The sequence below is a fragment of the Amblyomma maculatum genome, chromosome 1 (genome assembly GCF_055883805.1).
Source record: "Amblyomma maculatum isolate TAMU_Amacu chromosome 1, ASM5588380v1, whole genome shotgun sequence".
Taxonomy (NCBI): Eukaryota; Metazoa; Arthropoda; class Arachnida; order Ixodida; family Ixodidae; genus Amblyomma; species Amblyomma maculatum.
In genome coordinates this window covers 138,013,182-138,035,308 of record NC_139344.1, presented here as the reverse complement: position 1 = coordinate 138,035,308, position 22,127 = coordinate 138,013,182, and the positions used below count along the sequence as shown (strand labels likewise).

General features: G+C 42.2%; 1 protein-coding gene across 2 annotated transcripts in view; it reads left to right on the top strand.

The window, feature by feature from the left end:
* The window catches only part of LOC146204050 (uncharacterized), a 28,856-nt gene extending 12,028 nt beyond the window's left edge, over window positions 1-16,828 (top strand). Inside the window, exons 5-6 of one of the 2 annotated variants that reach the window (XM_084589076.1) lie at window positions 632-827; window positions 14,268-16,828. In XM_084589076.1, the coding sequence (XP_084445202.1) occupies window positions 632-827; window positions 14,268-14,421 (350 nt within the window). In that variant the 3' untranslated portion in view covers window positions 14,422-16,828. Of the gene's footprint in view, window positions 1-631; window positions 828-10,275; window positions 10,545-14,267 lie in introns of those variants that run through there. The other variant, XM_084589077.1, reaches the window with a different exon arrangement.
* The last annotated feature ends 5,299 nt before the right edge of the window (window positions 16,829-22,127 follow it).

The window sequence follows — 22,127 nt, the reverse complement described above, 5'->3', positions numbered from 1 at the left end:
TGGCCAAAAGTATGTTGAAGATTGTGTTTAAGAAAATCCAAGTGGCAGTCAGCAGGTGCAAATGTGAGATTAATGTGGGAATGCCAAGATAGGTCAGACTGCAAGTGGAGTCCAAGGTACTTGTCCATAGGTGTAAATTTGACTGCCTCATTTTTCACCATGTATGAACTCTAAAACCTGATTATATGATTAGTGAAGCTAGAACATGCTTTTGGTTTAAGTGAAATTTAAAGGCATTGACCAGGAAGAGCACCAGTCACGTGATGGTGGACTGGACATTACAGCTTCACTTTATAATCTGTTCTATCAAAGCTGTACTGTCCAGATCAGTTTTTACAATCCATTCCAGCTTTCAAATAAATAGACCACGTGACCACCTATATGCCCGAAATGTGCACACTAACGACGGCGTCAAACTCCTCCACGACGCATCTGGGCAGCCAGCTATTTGGGTCTGAACTAGGAGCATGGAACTTGGTTTTTGCATAGATTTGCGCCTCCTGTCTCATCTGCATTCTTGCCACAAGTAACTTTTTCATCTCCTGCAGCAACCTCCTGTACAGATAGTAGGCTAGAGCAACCCATGTTGCCAACCTCTCTGCATGTCACCTGTCTCTCTCTCTGTTGGCAGGGTTGTGGAAGTACTCGCGGCACCCAAACTACTTTGGGGAAATCACGTTGTGGTGGGGAATCTTCCTGATCGCCGCCAACGTGCTCAAGGGGGCCGAGTGGGTGGCCGTGCTCAGCCCCCTTTTCATCACCACCATCATCCTTTTTCTCAGTGGAGTGCCCCTGCTGGAGAACAGTGCTGACATACGCTATGGCTGGTATGTATTGACACACAGTGCAAATGTACAGAAGCAGTATAGGTATTGTATTTAATATATTGCTAGTGAGAATATAAGAACTGATTTGTTTTTACTTGTGTGTTGCTGTGTCAGTGGGGAAGAATACTTCAAAGAATACAATAAAGAATATATTATCAGTGTCAGACTTAATGGCACTCAAAAGGCTGCACTGAGTAGTGCTGCCAGACAGGTGTAGCATCATGTATCAGTTGTTAGTGGGGCTTTCCACAGTGCAGCACAGTGCACATAATCCTGGAAGAAATCCTGAAGGCTGTAGGCATTCATACTCGGCTAGTGCTAGTCAAGAATGGAGCAACAAATGCTCCTCCGTTAAGGCCTTTCATCAAGTAATCATTATCGTCATCCTTGCCTCTGAATGCATATATCTGGTTTTTACTCATGCCTAATTTTGTCTTGTCCAATTTTAGGCTGCGCTCATTCTATAGAGCAGGGGTTCTCAAACTTTTTTGCTTGGAGGAACCCCAAAAGCCTTCAATAAGTTGCAGGGAACCCCGCCCCCTGCCTTCACTTACGAGCAATGTTGTCGAGTGCAATTTTGCAAAGAGAGTTGCAAAGGTTAAATGTTTATTGCACAGATTAATACAAATACTAATGTGATGGGTGGTACTGCTTCCCTTTTAAGAGCAAGTCAAAGCGTGGCTCAGTAGCACTCAGAGCCAATCTCATATCAGCTGCCGGGTCAAGACTGCTCCTGTGCTTGTTCTTCAGATAGGCGAGGGCTGAAAATGCCTGTTCACATGCATATGTAGTTGCAAAGGGAAGCGAAATATCCACTGCCCTTTCAAAGAGGCATGGAAACAGTGGAGCAGTCCCCATCCAAAATGTCACCAAGCCTTCACCATTAAATTTCTCTTTGAGAGCAGTGCTTGCCCTGAGCTCTGAGGATTCTCGTGGAACACAAGAAGACAGCCTGCGGAACCCAGTTTGAGAACCCCTGCATGCTCATTGATTAGTCTTGGCAGTAGAATAACAGAAAACTGGGCAAATTGGCTTTGCTTTCAGACCATAGCACACACAAAAAAAAGTGAATATGGCACAAATGTGAGACTGAATAAGCATTAACTTAGTGCCTGTTCGATAGGATAGTTATGTGTAAAGTGGAGTGAGACTTCGTTTTGTAAAAAAACATTGTTATGTTCAGCAATCTTCTCATAGAGCATATTTTAAGAAAATGTATTAAATTATTGCAATCTCAAAAATGTTTTTTTTTTAATTATTTTTCATGTATATTGAGCAGAAAGGTAGGAGTACTCAGAGGTTTTATTTGCATTTACTTGCTTTGCAAAAAAATTTCATTTTAAGATTTGGCAACCTGGTCATAGAGTATTTCATTTACTTTAATTACACTTGAATATTAGCAATTTCAAAAATGCCCCTTTTCATAATTTTCATGGCCATGTCGAGCAGAAAGGTGGGAGTTCTCAGTGGCTTTATCTGCATTTTTTTTAAAACAGGATTTTTGGAACTTTATGTACCTTTTTTTCAGAAACTATAGAGAGTGTAGCTTGTAAGCACACAAAATTTTCCACAGATGTCAATCACTGCCTTTTACATGATCATGACTGGAATAAATAACCTAAGTCAGTGTATATTTTTATGACTAAAAGCAAAAAAAAAAAAAAACGTGGCTGGAAATATTTTTCACACTGACGAGAAAAAAAAAGAAAAGCATAATGAACTTTTTTTGCTTGGAGTGAACCATCCTAGTCATGATTGTGTGACAGTGTTCCTGCTTTCATACCGAATTTCAATGCTCTGCGTCCAGGTTTTGAGAACAAGGCACATAAGTGTAAAAAAGCATATAAACAATACTCGGCAGAATTCCAGTCAATTTTTGACATCTAATGCAAGCTGCATTTATTTAGAAAATTGCTAGTAAATTTCATGGCCATAGATTTTGTTGCTGTTCTGCAGCCAAATTTGAAAATCATTGACAAGTCTGTCCACATTAAAGGGGTATAGTCACTAGGTGTTCAGTGCATGCTTTCTTCTTGTTAGTGATGTGTTAGACACTACCGTACAACCGACAGCAAAATAAGTTGGGGCACGTGACAGGCGGCAAAGATCAGATAAAACTGCATTGCCACGCCGCCTCACGTTGCACTTCTAGTGTCGAGGCGTGACAGTGGGTGTGTGCCTTCTTTCATTCTGGCAGGCATGTCTTTTTTCTCACTTGTAGCACACAAACTGATAACATGCAGTGCTTGGCACCGGGGATTGCTTTGCTAATTCCCTACGCCATACACACAGTTTGGCAGGAGCACGACTATGGATGAAACGTGTGTTGCTTGTTTGGCTCAGATAAGAGAGAATGCACATAGCTATGAGATTTCTCTGCTCATTTTTTGTACATTGCTGTGGCCTTCGAATCGAGTAGACGCGAAATCCATCGAAAATGTGCGGGCGTGTATGAAGTCGTGCCTGTCCACAAAAAACCTGTTCAGGGTGGCACCGGACGCGTGCCGTGGAATGCCAGTCGTGAATGATGGAAAGTCTTTCAAGCTAACCGAGAATATTGTTACGTGGTGGCATGACAAGTGATGGAACACGGCGACACAACAAACAGAATGACATGATGACATGCTGATGAAATATGCTTTAATGGCCAGTAGGCCTGGCGCGAGCGCTCTGCCCCGCGCCACTGCCCGCTTCGTTACCTTCGTAGCATTACCCGGAGCCACCGAACGATCGTCCCGATCGATTGCTAGAAATCCAATGCATGACGTGACGATGAACTCAGACACAGGATTGGGACATGAAATGCTGGACACCACAATGAACGTGAAGATGGGAAGAATGCTTGCACCGGAGCATCCAAAGTCCAATCTTCACCGTTTGCCGAAGGCCAAGGCTCATGGACACACCGAACTGCTTGGGCGGGGGTGCTGTCTTCGCTCGAGTGGTCGTGAGGTCGCTTCGTCGTGGGGTCGGTAGGGTCGGTAGGGTCGGCTTTGGGCTCTTCCTGGTCGTCTGTGTTGTGGTCAGGGCTGGGGACGAGGCTGGGGACAGCGGCTGGTCAGGTCTGAGCAAAAAGGGCTGGGGCAGAGCTGGGCGGCGATCTCCACGGGCTTTCGGCAGATGGACCCGGCGTACAGTTGGCTTCGACGATGCAAGGCGAGGATGGGGATGAACCGTACCTCCAACCAAATGTTACGTGGTGGCATGACAAGTGATGGAACACGGCGACACAACAGAAACAGACTGACGTGATGACATGACGATGAAATATGCTTTAATGGCCAGCGGGCCTGGCGCGAGCGCTCCGCCCCGCGCCACTGCCCGCTTTGTCATCTTCCTAGCAATATGTTGTCTCACTTTATGACTATCCCTAGGAGGATGTCAGAGATCATTGTCGTAGGAGGTTACTTCACTGGCTACTAAATCTCTGGGGGACGCTGAAGACACATTCCACCTGTGCTATTTTTTTATGTCACTAATCACTGCTTTTGCTTTTGCTTTTGTCCATGTCCAACCTTTGAGAAAGCCGATATCTGCACGCATTATTTTTCCCTCGTCTACTAGCTTATTTTTTCATGTGTAAAGGGCCTTGCCTACTTCATCTCATCTGACATTCAGTCGGCCTTTTCGGCTGAATGCCTTTTCGTTTTCGTTTATCAATTGACATGATTGAACCAAAAAGAGTATGCAAAGTAGGTAAGAAATTCTGTGCGCTGGCGTGTCATCAACACACATAAAAAAACACTGTTTAACAAGAGAAAATCTAGCAGTGCGCACTTCACTCTTGCTGGGCCTCACAGAACTGCGCGCGTGGCGTTGTGAATTAATAAAACAACCTCTGTCGCAAAGCACCGCATGTAATCAGCTTGTACTCTGTAAGCTAAGAAAAATACACTTCTGCGGGAATGAAAGGACGCGCACGTGCATTCCTATGTCTCAACACCAGAAATGCAATGTGCAGTTTTATCTGATATTTGCCGCCTGTTGTGTGCCCCGCTTTATTTTGCTGCCGGTCGTACTACATGCATCACCATGCGGTATATGCTTACAACCGCTAAATAATTTAATTGAATTTTTTTTCTTGCCTGTTTCGGTTTTAGTTTCAAGAGCTAAGCAGTGGTTATCACATCAAAGTTCCATATAAATCACACGAGGCATGAAGAAAACTTTGAGAACTATATATAATTGCCGCCTTTTCACTAGTGATTTCAACTCCTGAGGTAGGCTGGCTTTAGCGTTATAGTAAATCAAAACAAAGAAAAAGCAACTATATCGCAGTTTTTTCTCATCTCCCACGTGACCTGTACAGAAATCTCATGTCATAGCCATCACTGGGCTACTGAAACCGAAACAGGTGAGAGAAAAAAAATTTGATTATAAATTATTTAGCACTGATAGGTAATAGATAGATAGATAGATGGATTTATTGAAAGGAAAAGGCAGAGAGGTTGGCCGGAATAATTCAAATCTGGCCTGCTACTCTCCACTGGGGAAGGGGAAGGAGAGAAGAAAGAAGGTCATGATGGGTGACGATGTGGAAGAAGGCATATAAAATACATATACAGACACAGTAGCTTGCTTTACAAGCGCGAATCAAGTTCGCTGGCGCACAGAAAACGGCAAAGAGCACGCACTGCCTGGACATCCTTCCCCTTGTCCTGCCAAGCGCCCAAGAGCAGTTCTTCCGACAGAGGCCTCTTGTCTAAACACTTCAAGGAAGCGGCTAGCACACCTTTCGCACGTATATGCTGGGCACACCAATAATATATGGTCCACAGTCTCTGGGATGCCACAAGTTGAACATTCTGACGAGTCCATCTGTCCAATTAAATGTAAGTACTTGCGCGTGAAAGCCACATTTAAACGAAGTCTATGTAGCAAGCATACCTGATGATGCGGAATATCATGCGGAACATAAAATTTCAATGTTTGATCGAGCCTTCTTAGACGAATGTGTCGGGCGTCTGGCTGGGCCCAGTAAGCTGCTGTAGCATTATTCATACAACTCGTAAGAAGGCATGTCATATCCGCTCTTGAAAAAGGCACAGCTGTTTGGAGGCCATTGATGAGTGCGCTTCTCGCTTCAGCATCGGCCTGTTCATTCCCATGGAGCCCGCAGTGGGCAGGGATTCATTGAAACATTATCCTGTGGCCTTGCAGCTGGGCAGATGTGAGGAGCTCCATGATGTTTAGTGCCAGGGACTGATAGGCAGTGTGGCGTAAGAAGTCTTCCAAAATTTGTAATGCAGTCTTTGAGCCCGTGAATATACACCATTTTTGAGGTGGTTCCCCACATATGTAGCAAATAGATTCCCGAATGGCTACAAGTTCAGCAGCGGTTGATGTAGAGGTATGTCCCAAAAGGAAATGCAGAGTCGTTTTCTGAGCTGGTATGACCACAGCTGCAGCGGATGCCTGTGCTGACACAGATCCATCGGTGTATACGTGAATATAATTAGGATATTCTGCCCAGATGTGTGCCAGAGCAAGTTGTTTGAGTCCACTAATTGGCACCATTGATTTCTTTAGTATTCCGGGAACACGAAGGTGCACCAAAGGTTTATCCATTGTCCATGGTGGTTGGGCGGGACGATATGGGAGGGCATATGCTGTCGGTATGTGCGACTGATGGCAGCGGAGTGCACTTGTAAAATTGCAGTCCGGCCTCTCATCCAGAATCTTACTGAGTGGGTGAAAACTGTCTTGTAAGTGCTCGTAAATATACACAAAGTGGTTTATGTGACAAGTATGTAGATATTGGGCAAGCATGTGCCTCTTCAATTGTGCCTTTGTTAGAGGTGCATCTGGGTAGTCCAAGGCAGATTTTCAGTGCCTGCGATTGCACGCTCTCTAAAGTCCGCAAGCATGAAATGCTCATACTAGAGAGTACTGAGAGACTGTACCGGATGTAGCCAACAAACAGTCTCGTAAAGCCGTATTAAGAAGCGCTCAATTGGACCACATTTGATGCCAGCTATATAACGAAGTGCATGGCAAAAATTAATTAGCCTTTTCTTCACCATAGTAATATGTTTCGACCAAGATAGTCGATGGTCAATAATTACTCCCAAGAATCTGTGCCTGGAGACGTATGGTATTACGACTCCATGAAGGGAAATCGAATAGCGGCTGACACATTTTCCCGTAAACGCGATCACTGCACACTTTTCTGCCGCTAAAAATAAACCTTGATGCCGTAAGTACATCGATGTCGATGACACAGCTCTTTGCAATTTCGCATGTAGTTGTGGGTGCGCCAAACCAGAGGCCCAGATGCAGATGTCGTCAGCATATGCACATATGTGGATGTTAGTTGGCAGTTCACTCACCAGGCCAATTAGCCAACGTTAAATAAAGTTGGGCTGAGGACTCCTCCCTGTGGAACTCCACGACCGACCTGAAAGCGGGTAGTATCTCCTTCAGGCGTAGTCATGTAAACAGAGCGGCCACTGAGATAGCTTACGATCCACAAGTACAGCCGGCCACCAACTCCCACGTCGTCAAGTCCATCAAGAATAGCATCATGGAGGACGTTGTTGTAAGCTCCCCTTATATCTAAAAAGACAGCAGCTACTAGTCGACGGAGACACTTTTCGTGTTCTACTGTCGCCACAAGGTCGATGACGCTGTCAATGGAAGAGCGTCCGCGGCGAAATCCAGTTATCATATTCGGATAAAGATCATTACTCTCTAGATACCACTCAAGTCTTGCCAGCTCTATTCGCTCCATAACTTTTCCAACACACCTTGCTAGGGCAACTAGCCGGTATGAGGTAAGTTCGAGAGGAGGCTTTCCAGGCTTCAAAAGGGCAACTAGGCGGCTAATCTTCCAGTGTTCAGGAACAGTACTAGAAGCCCATATGTCATTGAAATAATTAAGTAGTTCAGCTCTACCATCCTTGCCTAGGTTTGATAAGGTTGAATAAGTAATCCCGTGAGGACCAGGTGCAGATGAATGCCGACAAGAAGCAAGAGCGGCGTCTAATTCAGCTATTGTAAAGGGCACGTTGTATTGATCATTCGGCAAAGGTGGCGCAAAACCTCTGAAATTGGTAACTGTGCCTGGTTTGTGCCCACAACCATTTTACAAAAATCTTCAGCTACGTCAACTTCATTGCGGCGTTGATAAAAGGCCAGGGCACGAAAAGGGTGCCTTTCTTGCGGAGGTGTGCGCAAGCTTCTCGCAACATGCCAGATACGCGAAAGGGGCTTACGGGGATCCAGTGATGAGCAGAATTGTCTCCAACGTTGTCGTCCTAACCTCTCCAGGTGGTGCAAAACTTGTTGTTTAGCTCGGCGAGAAAGTGCAAGATCTTGCACGGGTTTCATTCTTCTGTACTTCCTTTCAGCCCGCCGATGCATTGCGCGAAGTTGCTCAAATTCCACGTCGATGCTGGATACTGACAGCGGCACACAAACATAACGAGTGTTCTCACTGAGAGAGGAAGTAATGAGGCCCTCTATTTGAGATGGTGACTGAAGGTCCATGCTGGAAGTCTCCACTGATGCCCTAAAGGCGGGCCAGTCTGTATATTGCACACGAGGCGAAGTGGCAGGTGCAAACCACTTGATGCATACGTACGTTGGTATGTGATCACTCCCATGTGTTTCCACATCACTACACCAAGAAACGGAGGGATGGAGGCTTCTGGAAACAAACGCCACGTCCAAGCAGCTGCTGTAGGTTGTTCCGCGTAGAAACGTCTGTGGAGCCGTCGTTTATATTGACGAGATCTTGCGTATGCATAAAGTCTGCCAGGTCTCTTCCTCGATTGCTCATTATGGCACTACCCCACTGAGGCTGGTGAGCATTAAAGTCCCCCACAATAATACGAGGAGCTGCACAACACTGGATTGTTGAAAATAGATATAACTTGTCCGAGCCATCCCTCAGTGGAATATAAGCGCCACTTACAGAATATACTCGTCCTTTCAGGGTTAATGTCAAACAAATGTAATGGTTCGTGTTGTGGGGCTGCAGAGCATGGCGGACGTGCGCAATTTCTTGGCGTACACACACCACCACTTTGCTTGTTTCGTCTGCTTCTCGAGACCACAGCAGAATATATCCAGAAAGGCGAAAGCAACCGGCATGTTGGGCTCACAGATCACAATCGCAGGAAAGCGGTACTTCTGTACCCGCTGTCGGAAGTCACTCAGCCGACCACGCAGGCCTCGGACATTCCATTGCATCACTACACTGCGGCGAAAGTGCATCGTCACAAAGGTGGCGTTAGTTTGTTGTGCCATTGTGAATTATTGCAATGCCGCCAAGAGCGGCTCAAATGCGTCCAAAAACTGAACAGCAAGCTTTGCTGTTTGCGTGTTTATGCTGCAGAGCAGCACCCGCATAGAACGAACTAGCTGTTTCAGCATTTCTTTCACCTGCTGGCTGTCAGGGTTGTCGGAATTTTCAGCATGTGTGGCAACCAAACTGGGATGAGGCCTGGCGATGGCCTTTGATGGTAAAGCAGGCCACTCAACATCAGAGGTGGCAGGTAATACAACAGCTTCTGTCTGATCCTTGGCCTGTAACATTGCCTGTGACATTACAGCAAGAGTATTCTTAACGGGATTAGACTCAATCTGTTATGGCACCTGAGCTGACGTTAAGTCTGAAGTTGACTTATCCAGGCTAGGCTTGCCTTCCGATTCCTTGTGTCGGCGTCAGGAACGGTGCTTGCGACGACGAATAGACGCAGCCGCTTCTTGATGAGTCGAATTGTCTCGCACCATCTTCTTTAGTATACGTCTTTCGTTCCAAATTTTAGGACAGTCCTTAGCCGTCGCTTCATGGGCACCCGAGCAGTTCGCACACTTGACAGTCTCCGTCTGGCATGTGTCGTGAGGATGCGTACCGCCGCATCGACGGCAGGATACCTCATTTCGACAAATGGCACTCGCATGTCTGACCTTGTGGCATTTGTGGCACTGAACAGGTCTTGGAATATACATACGAACTGGGTGTCTCACATAGCCCACTTTAACGTGGGATGGGAGGGATTCAGTTTCAAAGACTAATTTAACGCACTTTGAGCAGCCGAAACGATGAACATCCACAATGCGCGCCGTAGATTTGATCAGCATGCAGAGATCGCTTTCACTTATCTCAGGTTCAACGTTGGTGATTACACCTGCAGTAGTCTTTTTTCCATGTGCAAGAAAGGAACGGACTGGCATGTTGCCAAGCGCACCAATTCCTTTCAGCTTGTCCACTGTAGCCTGGGATTTGACATTCGCGGTCAGGACATTCTTCCAGGGATTAATTCTGACTTCGTCAACTTCACCGGAACTTCACCTTCAGCTGGTCGAAAAACTGGGTCAGGTGCTGTCTATTTATAACATTCAGATTCGCCGTTGCTGTTGTTGGTACGAAGGCTACGGAAAAGATCCCTTGCTTTTCAGCATTCTTCTTTGGTGTCTCACTCATTATTGATGTTCGGCGCAGCTTCCTTTTCAGGCGGCGCGACTGTACAGGCGTGTAGCTGCTGTCGGAATCCATCTCAGTCACTGTGGAGTCATCTGCCAAGTCTGGAAGCTCCACGTCTGCGACGTTGAGGTGACACGTCGAGTACGCCGCAGCCTGTTCGATGGTGGCGGGTGGGCGCAGGGGTCGTGCACCCGTCATCCCGAAGGATGACGAGATAGGCGAATTCCACGTGGTGGTTCATGTATGCCTTACACATGATTACAAAGAATAAAGCACACAACCGAAAATTAAGTGTTTATTTAAAGGGACCATAAAAAGCCGCTTACTAGAACTACAAAATGCACACAATCAGTATCCTATCAGTCATCTCCAGAATGCAAGTCCTTAAGCTAGCTTCACTAACACCAAAGATATTAGCAATAAAAAGTGATGCTAATCTCCCCCCTCAACACAACACGTTTGCATGCAAGAAAAACATACAGAAAACAGCTGCAATGGCAATGGCGCCCCACCGCGCCTCATTCTGTCCGCATCATTTGGGCACACCCAAAAAGCCCAGTTGAAGTCAGTGGGAAGGGAGCAGCTATGAACACATGGTGATGTGTCACCCTAGTTGGTTGCAAGCGGTCACCAGGTGCGTTTTTTGAAAATTATTTGCAAATTACAGAGGGGACGCAGAATTTTTTTAAATTTCTGATACTCGCTATTACCACCTTTATGGATTGGTTGCATTAGTATATTGCCATATTGTTTCAGGGCCCCTTTAAGTTTGTGCTTGTGCTATCCTGCCTCTTTTTTATTTTTATTTATTTGTTTGTTTTTTAAGTGTTCAGTTAACTGTATTCTACCTATAGAGTCAGGGGAATTTACACTTAGCTGTTCCTTAATCTGATCTTTTGTGTCCTGAGAGAGCTTGTCAGTACTTTATCTGGTTGGCTTGCCCCCTACTTTTACTTTGCACCATGCATTTACCATATTTTCCACTATATAAGATGCAATTTTTTTACAAAAATTTCGCTGATACGATACATCTTATAAGGGTTTTTTTTTTTTTTTTTTTCTCCTGCGTTCTAAGGTTGACTTTATCGGGAAGCTGTAGCTGTAACGACTTTTGCTACTATTAAATCTTTGGTCATCTCACAGGCCCCAAGCATAAGTATGAAATGCCAGCTGACGACATCCACGCTCCTCACCCACCCACGCTGCCAAGACAAAGCAGCTCATTTTTCTAGTTGCCATTTTAAGCTGCGTTTGTTCACTACTAAATGTGAGCTTTCCACAAACTGCGTGTACTGTACATGGCACCCATGCACACGAGCGCAGTTATGATCAGAGCAGCAATTTTGAATGTGAAGCGGATGTTTCAGCAGTGCTGCTGCCAGAAATCGGCAAACTTTTTTGATAATGCATTGAAAGGTGTAGCCTCTGAATGCTGAGTAAAATTATAATAGCATTGCTGCTCTGCCTAAGCAAAAGTTGTTATGGGTGTGTGTGTTGCCTCTTCAATTTGCACCATGTAATATGCCCTCACAGGCATGGAGCATTTCACGATGATCACACATGCATCGTATAGTCAAGTCCCATTAGACTAACTGGGTATAAATTGAGGTGCGTCTTATATAAGAACTTCTTCACTGAACGCCCCTAAATATGAGGGGTGCACCTTACATGAGGGAGCATTCTATACTCTGGAAAGTGCGGTATATTTGCAAAATTGTCAATAATCACTTGAACACTGAAGTTGTCTTGCTCATAAGAAAGATCCTGCATTTCTCTAGTTTTCCTCTTACCACAATTTATTTTTTTTTTTTTTTTTTTTTTTTTGCTTTTATCTTGCTGGTTTCCTCCATTCTTTAGTTAAATTGGGGCTAGTTCTAGGATCGCCTTGCCTAGTCTATCACACTTTACCAGTAAGTGATATTATGCAGATTCATTTTCTGCTTGTGTTGCTTTATATATTGCCTTTCGTCTTGCAAGTAGTGAGCAAGCCTCCAGTTTTGGCGTTTCGCTGTACAGAAAATAAGAGGATTGTCATGGCCTTAAGCAAAAAAAGAAAAAAAAAAGGTTGTAATGCCTTCGTCATTCTCATGTAAAGCCCTCAAGGAACGCACTTCTCTACAAACAAAGCAGCACCTCATCTCATGGCTGCTAGGTTCTAAAGAAAATGATTGCACAGAAATAGAGTCCAACAGACATACTACCAGCAAAGTGGGCTCAAACACTTTTGTTGGAAAACATGGGCTGCTGTCCAACAGTGTCACTAGGGTCACCCGCACCCGGTGCGGAGGCGCAGCATGGCACCCCTGCCCCCGCATTTTAAGCTCTAAATTGCAACGTCCTTTCTACCTCCTCTGTCCTCATGGTTAGCTTTGAAGTGAATTTCGCTGTGCACCCAACCATGCAATGTGAGTGAAGTAGCGTTTTTTTTAACATTTAGATGCAGCAATCGTGCCCCATGGCTGATAATTCAGCAAAACATCACACAAAAAACACATATTTCCGAAAAGGCGATGGGCTTCTCTAGGCTTATTTTTTTAATGCTTTCAGTTCATGTTTCTAATTTTAACAATGACTTTGCCTTGTTCAGAGAAAAAAGGTAAGAGCCGCATAATTCACTATGTGAGCACCCTTGGGTACATTCACTTTTAATTCCTTTAATTCCTAAAGCACCTGGCCTTGCTAAAGGTGCCCTCCTTCTCATTATTATTATTTTTTTCTAGTCTGCACATAGTGATCAGATTAGCCATTCCACTGAGCAACAGGCATTCCATACCTTTCTGCGTTTTGAAAGTGTGAGGTGGATGTGTGACTGGGCCGAGGAGTGAGAAAGGCACAGGAGATAAACGAACGAGACAAAAGACTGCTGGAGAGATACCGCCAGTGGTCCTCTCTTGGGAAAGGAGACTGAACTGCACATACACAAAAAGGGGCGATGCGGCACCGACAGGTGTCGTCTAACACGCCTCCCGCGCAGGTGTTTCCGATGGGTTTCGGTTTAATACTGGTGTTTCCAGGGTACACGCACATACACAGGCCCAGTCTAATGTTAAAATGGTGTGGAGTCTCTGGCATAATCTAAGGCATGTGTTTTCAAGCACTCCTCGCAAGAGAATAATTTGTTTTACGAGAAGGTCACACTTGCTAGTCATCGTCTCCTCAGCAACACCAATGCGTGCCTTTTCGAGTCTTTACACAATGATTTATTTTGCCTGCTCCCCTTTCTCCCGCTCACTGCCCTGCTGCACCCCCCTAAGCGCTGCACAAGGTGCGGACCACACCCCCTCGCGATGCCACTGCTGCTGTCTAATATCATTTTTTATTTCCGGGTACGAACTGCTTGAGTGCTCTACAAATTGGTGACACAGACTGTACATATTGAAAAAGTGTCTTTTCTTTTTTTTTTTTTTTTGCTATTAATTGAATGAATGAGCCTTTAATCTACCCCCCCCCCCCCCCCCCCCCCCCCATTTGCTAAAATAATTCACTTGATTTGCTGTGACTTTCTTTTTATGCAGTTGTGCAGCTCTTTATTACATCAATTTTATGTTGGTGCACTGGCATTATGGCTTCTTGATGCTTCCCATGAAAAGAGCCATACAGTTTACATTGACATGATCTTAGTTACTGGCACCCTTATAGCAAACAGTGAAATATGAACATTTTGCAATTACTCTTCACAGTTGCCTGATAGCATGTGGATAAATTGAGAGAAAGTTTTTTGCAACAGAATGCTCTCATCACCTCAGAGCAATGTGGTCTACTATTTTGTCGTTTAGTTACTTTCGCATAGTAATTCGGGTAGGCACTGTACTCACTCATCAACAAGAAACTTCCCTCTTGGTAAGAAATATGGCATGAACATTACTCTTACCAACATTAGCAGTTATTTTTGCCAAAAATAGGTCTTTAAGCATTTTCTGCTCTTTCTGGAAGACTGTACTTCACTGTAGTAAGCAAAATGTTTTTTCATGACTACTTTCATTTTAATTGTCACAATGCTATTTATACAGCATGGAAGAGTACCAGCGGTACAAGCAGAGCACCAGTCCCTTGCTGCCATTGCCACCGGGACTCTACAAAGAGGTGCCATCTTGCTTCAAATGTCTCATCTGCTTTGAGTTCCCTATTTACACAAATTCTAAGGCTATTGCAACATCCATATAATCCTGTACCAATGCATTACAACATAAAATATGGGTGCCATCAGCGATTACAGAAAGAAAAAATTAAGAGTATATTTGAGTGAACATCATGAAATAAGTGTGGCACTTGCTAAAGTAACCATCACTAGTGTTATTTATGTATAGCAGCTGACAGCGCAGAAATAAGAATCCGTAAATAGGCATGTTGTAATGAAATAGAATGACCAAGAAGGGTTCAAAGACAGGATTACATGCCTAAGTCCTAAAAGCTCGAAAGCACACTTGTACATTAGCTTACAGTGTACACTGCTTGCTACACATTACACCTGTAGCGTCCGTCAATGTCTATCCTGTGGAGGACAAGATAGTTAACATCCATATTCAGTCCTGAAATTACGTGCAGAGCAGAGTGCCACCTAGTTTGTTAAACGTGCTGTTTGCAGAAGCATGGTATTGGTTGATGTCTTGGCTGTATGTATACATCACAGCGATTATTAGAAAAAAAAAAAAAAAAAGCAAGGTGACTGCAGTATGCTTATAATTATGTAATCTTGGATGATATGCAGTTTTGCTTCAATTTCAGCTCTTCTACAGCTTTGGTTAGCCTACTATTTATTCGCCATATATTCTAGATTACACAAATATGAATAGCGCTCTTATTTGATTCGAACTTCTGCAAGGAAAATTCTAACCTTCTTCCTCAGCCACAGGCTAACTTGTATGGACCGTATTGTATTACTAGTCAGATGAAATAGAAATGGTTTAGACATTATAGTGCGAAAAATGTGCTCATAGCTCCTTCTGGCCATCCTTAATAGTTGCTTAAGCTTGTGGTATAGCCTGTTCACCAGAGCTTAACCGGTGATTATATTGTCGGAGACAAAGTTTCCAGGACATAGGAAAAGTTTTATAGGGGCATAGATTGCATGTCCACCAAGCATTCCAGTGGAGACGAAATGCTAGGCACTCATGTGCTGTGCAATGTCAGTGCGTGGTTTAAATTATCCAGGGCCCTACACTACAAGCGTCCTTTATAGCCCGAGTCAATATGGAACGTTGTAAACCTAATAAGCCAACCAATCAATTTCGTTACTACACATTTTGAGCCTGTGTCCTACTTTCGCCTCCACAAGTGTGCTTGTCTAGGACCACCTACTGATAACCGAGATATCAGCTTTGGTAGCTTCTGACATGTTTCAGAGATTTTTGGCCCCAATTTGTAGCCAGATGAATATTTGCCTTTTTGCATGCAGCTGTTTACTTAGCAAGTGATGAGTAGATTTAAGGCCATTCTAACTTATGCGATGGCTCAGTGGCTAAGGCACGAGAAAAAGTTTTCAGGCTGAATGGCGGTCACAGTTTCCATGTTTCAGTGAAATGGAAATTCAAAAAGAAAAGTTTGCATAATAAGGTTTTGTTGTGTGTTAAAAAGCACCAGGAGGTCAAAATAATTTCAACCTCCTCAGTTCACTTGTGAAGTAATAGATTATAATGGTTTAAAAACTATGTAATGCTTGCTTGTAATAATTGGAACAAATATTGTAACAAAGTTGGTGGCATGGTGCCTGTAGTGTGCTGCAACAGCTGACGATCTACAAGAGCTGTTTCAACTTTTCAGCTTTGAGATTTTATACTGTTTCTGTGAGGGGAACAGACGTTTAGCATTTGCAAAAAAATCGTAAAATGGGCATATTTAATAAGCAAGGCAGTCTGCATACACAGATATTTCTTGCTTCAGGAACTCACAAACTAGTTTAATAGAAGTTGTTAGAAATAATCCATCCCAAGTCCCAGTAGATGCTTAGAGATGAGAAGTGCTTATATGGCAGTATTCAGACTAGGTTCATAAACACTGCAGCGTTGTATGCCAAAGTATTAAGCCTCAAGACTCAAGTGCTGGAGACGTTGCACCAATTACTGGATAGGTGTACAGCCCAGTGTATGAAATTCAATTATTAAATGGGGAAAAAAAAAGCTTTGTGATTTGAAAAATAACTCTGCAAAGTCAGCCTGAAAAAGAGAGGGAGAGATATATGTGTCAAAGTTAATCAGTGTATAGTGAAAATTTTTCTTAGAAATGAAGACCTGTACATATTATTGTTTGGTACTTGCATAATGAAAAATGGAGCAGCCCTGACACACACACAGCAGTATAGCATTGTACTCTTCTCCTCCTCAACGAAGAGCTTTCTATAGATGCATAGGCTCCATATCTGCCAAGTGTTTCAATAGAGAGGCAATGGATGGAGGGATGGAAACTGTGCTCTACCTTCCGTTCGGCACATGCACATCGAATACATTTATTTTTAGCTCTGCCGACCATGTCTCACCTGCAGTGCTTGAACTGCTGATGAAGTTCGAATAGCGCATAGCAGGTTGCGTGTGTTTGTAGTACTTCTGCTTGATGAAAATTACATTCCTGTTTAATATTTAATAAAAAAAAAGGAGCTTTTACAAGAGTGTATAGTGATCAGCAGTATGCAGCAGAGCTCCATTGTAGTAAATCTGTCCATAGCAAAAATCTAGCCTCGATGAAAACAAAAAAAAGGAACAGTAGACTCGTCAGATTTGTTCATGTTCCCTCTCAGTATTTCAGCATAGTAGGTTAGTAAACTCCAGATGCTGATTTAGTAAAAAGCAGTGGTACCAGGGACAGTACCATATCGGAGACAAGCACATTATTGTGACAAGCCTGATATCAACTTGCCAGAAATATAATGGCAGCATATAGTATAATCTTTGCATTATAAATGGATATTCTTGCTTTTGTAATATTTAGTGAAGTCCTTAGGCCTTTTTCTTCCTAATGTAGCCATCAATTCTATATTAGTGCTTGAAACAGGAGTGCTCATTTATGTAGCCATCCGATTTTAATTTTTATTTATTTATTTATTTGAAAATACCTTACAGGCCCATTAGGCATTGTGTAAGGGGGACATAAAATCTATACAGTGCAATATATACATAAAATGTAAGGAAACAGGCAAAAAATACAAAGGTAATTGATATATGAACAAACAAAATAGTATGACGCGGAAATTATTATATCATTAAGAAAAAGTGATACGCGACACAGATTAAAGCACAATGGTACATGGTATATGCAATGGGGCTGATTGTCATTACAAGGCTGCCTCAGTGCTCCTGCAGGAAGCAGAGAAGCAAATCCGGGACCTCAGCGACAGTGTTCTTATGCCAGAACGGTTCTAGAAGGTGTGTGGATAAGTCATATCTGGCACACATGAATGACTTCTTTGCAAAATAGAAATTGTGTTAACAAAACTGCTACAACAGTGGTTATTCAAGCAGTCAAGTAGAATTTTTACACTTTGCTTCCTTTCTATTTTTGTTTCAGAAAGAATTTTTCATTCAGTACTTGCTTCCTTTGAGGAGATTAGTGTTTTGAAATACTCTTATATATGTGGAGCTCTTGATAATGTAGAGTTGCTCCTTATTCTTTACCAGTTTTCCATGATGGGCTTCTGCTAAACTATGTTTCTCAGGGCCAGGGAATTAACATCAGACTTCAACAAATCACCAGTGAAGCAGGAATGAAAATGACTTATCAAGGTCTTGTTTAGAACAAATTATATGGGTGTGTTCAAATAAGAACGGTAATCGAGGTCCCATGATCATTTTTTTTTTTATTTTCAATGAAATCTTTATATGTGATGGGCAAATGTCTCGACACAAAGGAATGAACCTTAGTTTTGCTAGATATGCAGTAGTTTTCTCTGAAAAAAATTGTATATCACTACAGGTATAAAACGCTGCTTTTGCCATTTCAAAACATTGCAAGTTTGGAGCCCTACTGCTTGCACACTAAAATTTTGTCATTCATCATTTTTTTCTAGATAAATTTACACAACTTTTACTTTAAGCAGAGTTATTCAAAATATTTTTTCTTGCCGCGCTTGTTTTACTAAAAAATCGCAATGTTTTCTCCAGGAGCAGCGCGCTGCAAAAGAAACTGTTTGCAATCCTGTATTATGCCATGAAGAATTAAGTTTTGGTGCTAAACCTTTTTGTTGTGAATATTGATACAAATATCTTAATTTCAGACAAAATTTGAGGCTCTAAGACTGTTAGGTGTTTTCTCCACAGCGCTTCAAATTCGGCCAAATATCGAAAATAGCGGTGGTGCCGTGGTAAGACGCCCGACTACTGTGCCGGAGTACCTGGGTTCAGTCCCGACAATGGTGGCTGCATTTCGAGTGAAGGCAAAACAAAGTGGCGTCCGCGTGCTGTGTGATGTCAGTGCATGTTAAAGATCCCCAGGTGGTCGAAATTACTCCGTAGCCCTCCACTACGGCTCTTTCTTTCTATCCACTTTCACTCCCACCTTCCTCCCTTGTCTTACGGCGCAGTTCAGGTGTCCACAGAAACAAGTGTGACAGATACTGCGCCTTTCCCTTACTGTGAACTTATTAATTAAAAGGGGAAACTTTGATTGGCAGGTGGTTTGATAGGTGGTTTGAATGAAAATCAAATATACTGATGTTTTTTAAATTCGAATAAAAAGTTACCATTTTTTGGTATTTTGAATTTTGGTCAATTTCTAAGTGATGGATGGAGTTATTGATGTCACCATTGTCGTTAATTTTAACTGCTTTTGTGTAATTTGTTAAATAATTGTTATGGTGTCGAAAGAAGATATGATTAGTTTGTTTGTTGGACCATTAATCAAATTTCTGTTAGGTCCCTGAAATTTTACTTTTGTATGCTCATTTTTGTGTAATAAACAAACAGTTTCAAAAAAATATATATGGAAAATGAGCTGAAACAATTTCAGCAGTAGAAAAATGCAGGGCTAAATAGTGATAATTTTCTGTACAAGCACTAAGTTCTATTATAATAATTTTTATAATCTTGAACAATATAACGCTACACCTTTTTAGTCCTTAAAGGTACTGAGGTATTGAGAGTTCTTAAGGGTGATTTAAAAAAAAAAATTGAAGATTTTTTTTTTTTTAATTGGAATCAGTTGCCTCTTTTTGCTGTTTTCGAAATTTAGTCCATTGTGATGCGTTGTGGAGAAATCACCTAACATTTAGAGCCTTTAATTTTGTCTGGAATTAAGATAATTTCATCAATATTCAAGACAAAAAGGTTTAGCAACAACAACATAATTCTTCATGCCATACTATAGGATTGAAAATCGACTATTTTGCAATGCACTGTTCCTGGAGCAAAGTTTGCGATTTTTTAGTAAAACAAGTGTGGCAAGAAAAAATATTTTTGATGACTTTCTTTAATGTGACAGTTTTGTAGATTTCTTAGTAAAAAATAATGATCAACAGAAGTTTAGTGTGCAAGCAGCAGGGCTCCAAACTTACAACTTTTTGAGATGGCAAAAACGGCGTTTTTCCACCTCTAGTGATACATATACGATTTTTTTTTCCGAGAAAACTACTACATATCTGGCAAAACTAAGGTTCATTCCTTTGAGCTGAGACATTTACCCACCACATATAAAAATAACATTGAAAACAAACATGGTCATGAAACCTTGATTACCGTTTTTATCTGAACACACTCATATATATTACTTTTTTGGGATCTTCTTGAGTAGTTTCACAGGTGATGTTGACCTAGGAGTGAATGCTTTTATCAACACTACTTTTATCAACACTGCTTTCATTACCTTGGCACTTCTATGTGCAGTGCCTATAAATTTAGTATTAAATTTATTAAATTATTAAGTACTTAGTGAAGTATTTCATTCTCTTGGACATTAATGTAAATTAGTGTCTGTGGTTGTGCTGTTTGATAGTCAGTTATCCTTTCTTTTTGACATGAGCTATTTAGTTATGATTTTGTTTTTTTATTTTTGTAGAGTATTTGCGATAATTCTTGGCTGAAGATTTTCTGACAGCAAAAGAAGAGCGCTAATTTTGTTCTCTAGAATTTCAGGTTTTATGATGCACAGAGCAATTTCATCACAGTATTTGAAAAGTAGGCTTCTGTCAAACCTCAATATAATAAAGTGGGTGGGCATCAGAAGTCAAATGTCAGATTGTGAAGTGAATAGGCATTGAAAATATTTTTCTGGAAGACTAAAACCTTGTCTGTGCATTCTTAAAACACATGGTGAAAAATTTATTTTGGATTATCTATAGCTGTAACTTTTGTCTACAGCTTGTCTCCAACTGTTATAGTATTTAGCGAGTGCATTTAGCTCTTCTTGGGCTCTCATAGTGGTGCAGGAGAAACATCTTGTTTTCTACCTAGTTTCAAAGTAAAAATCACTCTCCCTCTCAGTTATGGACATGAGCAATTCACTTTGTGAGGTTGGTCGTCCAGCTCACATGCATTTCGTTGTTTCGCACCTTATTCCTTAGGACTTCACTCAGTAGTCATGCCGTTAACATGCCAATGAACAAAACTGCTGTGCAGTAATTTTGTACAAAATTTATTTTGGGGGTGTAAAGCTCAAGTCATTTTATTTTTGTGTGATTACAGAAGCCTAGAGCGCCAAAGATGTCAGGTGGAAGAGTAATAGCTATATGCTTGTTAGGTAACAAATTTATCTTTTGGGTTCACTTTCTTTATTTCTTAAATTTCACGGCATATGAGCAAGGGAGTAATGAAATACTACCACACTAGCAAGTTGTGCTGTTAAGTACTATATCCTCGAAGTGGCAGGGTGAGGAAAATGTGACTTGTGAAGGGAAAAACAACCTTTGTGTGATGTCAAATGGTGAGAGTAGTCACGTGGATGCCATTCCAGAGTGGAATAGTGCTTCTATAACAGCAGAATCTGGACAGCCTTTATTAGGAGAGCACATTAGCTGCTGCAAAAGACACCAACTTTAACTCTTCTTTTCTGCTTCACTTAGTTGTACAGCCATAATAATCAATCCATGCTCAACTAAGTGAAGCAGAAAAGAAGAGTTAAAGTTGGTGTCAACAATACAGTGATTTGGTGCAGTAATTGCATTTGCTTCATAAACAGGAAGGCCATTTAACTAGCCAGGGCACAATAACAGTAATGTGATGATGTTGCTGCTGCAGCTCTTTTCCTGGCTGTAACATTGAAAAATTCAGTTATCGCCAAAAGTCTCAATAATTTTGAATACAGCTACCATTATGCAATTGTGCTGGTTGGGGAAAAAAAATCTATCTTAAAGCTGGCTGAGCTTTAATGCTGATAAAATTTTCCAGCAATTCCTTGCTTATGTGGAGGCGAGATGCCTGTGTACTGTGCAATATCCGTGCACATTAAAGAATGCCAAGAGGTCGAAATTACCGGAGCGCTTCACTGCGGTGTCCTTCGTAGCCGATATCACTTTGGGACAGTAATCCAGCCCCTCATAGCATACCATACCTTGCTAATGGGTTCACTCCCTGTATCATAAATATTATCATTTCAGTTTTTTTCTTTGCTTCAAGCATTTGTGCAAAGTCCTTGTCTTGTGGATTTTAATTTGTGAATTTTGCGATTCTGCGTGTGAACAATGAAAGTGATTGAAAGCTGGGCATCTTGTGTGTAGGTGCTGCTGTCTAGGTGCCTTCGTCTAAAGAACCAAGTGTTCTTTAATTTCCTTGAAAGAGAACCACTGTAACAGTATGGTGATTATTTTATGCCTGTATTTGTGGTGCACTTGGTAGGCGAGAGCTCATGAGCTCTCTTAGAGAACAGTGATCTAGGAATCCCGGCCTCAATTCCGAATAACTGATACTCTGCTGTTTAATGAACACAGTTACAGTGTTGCTGTCATCACCTCA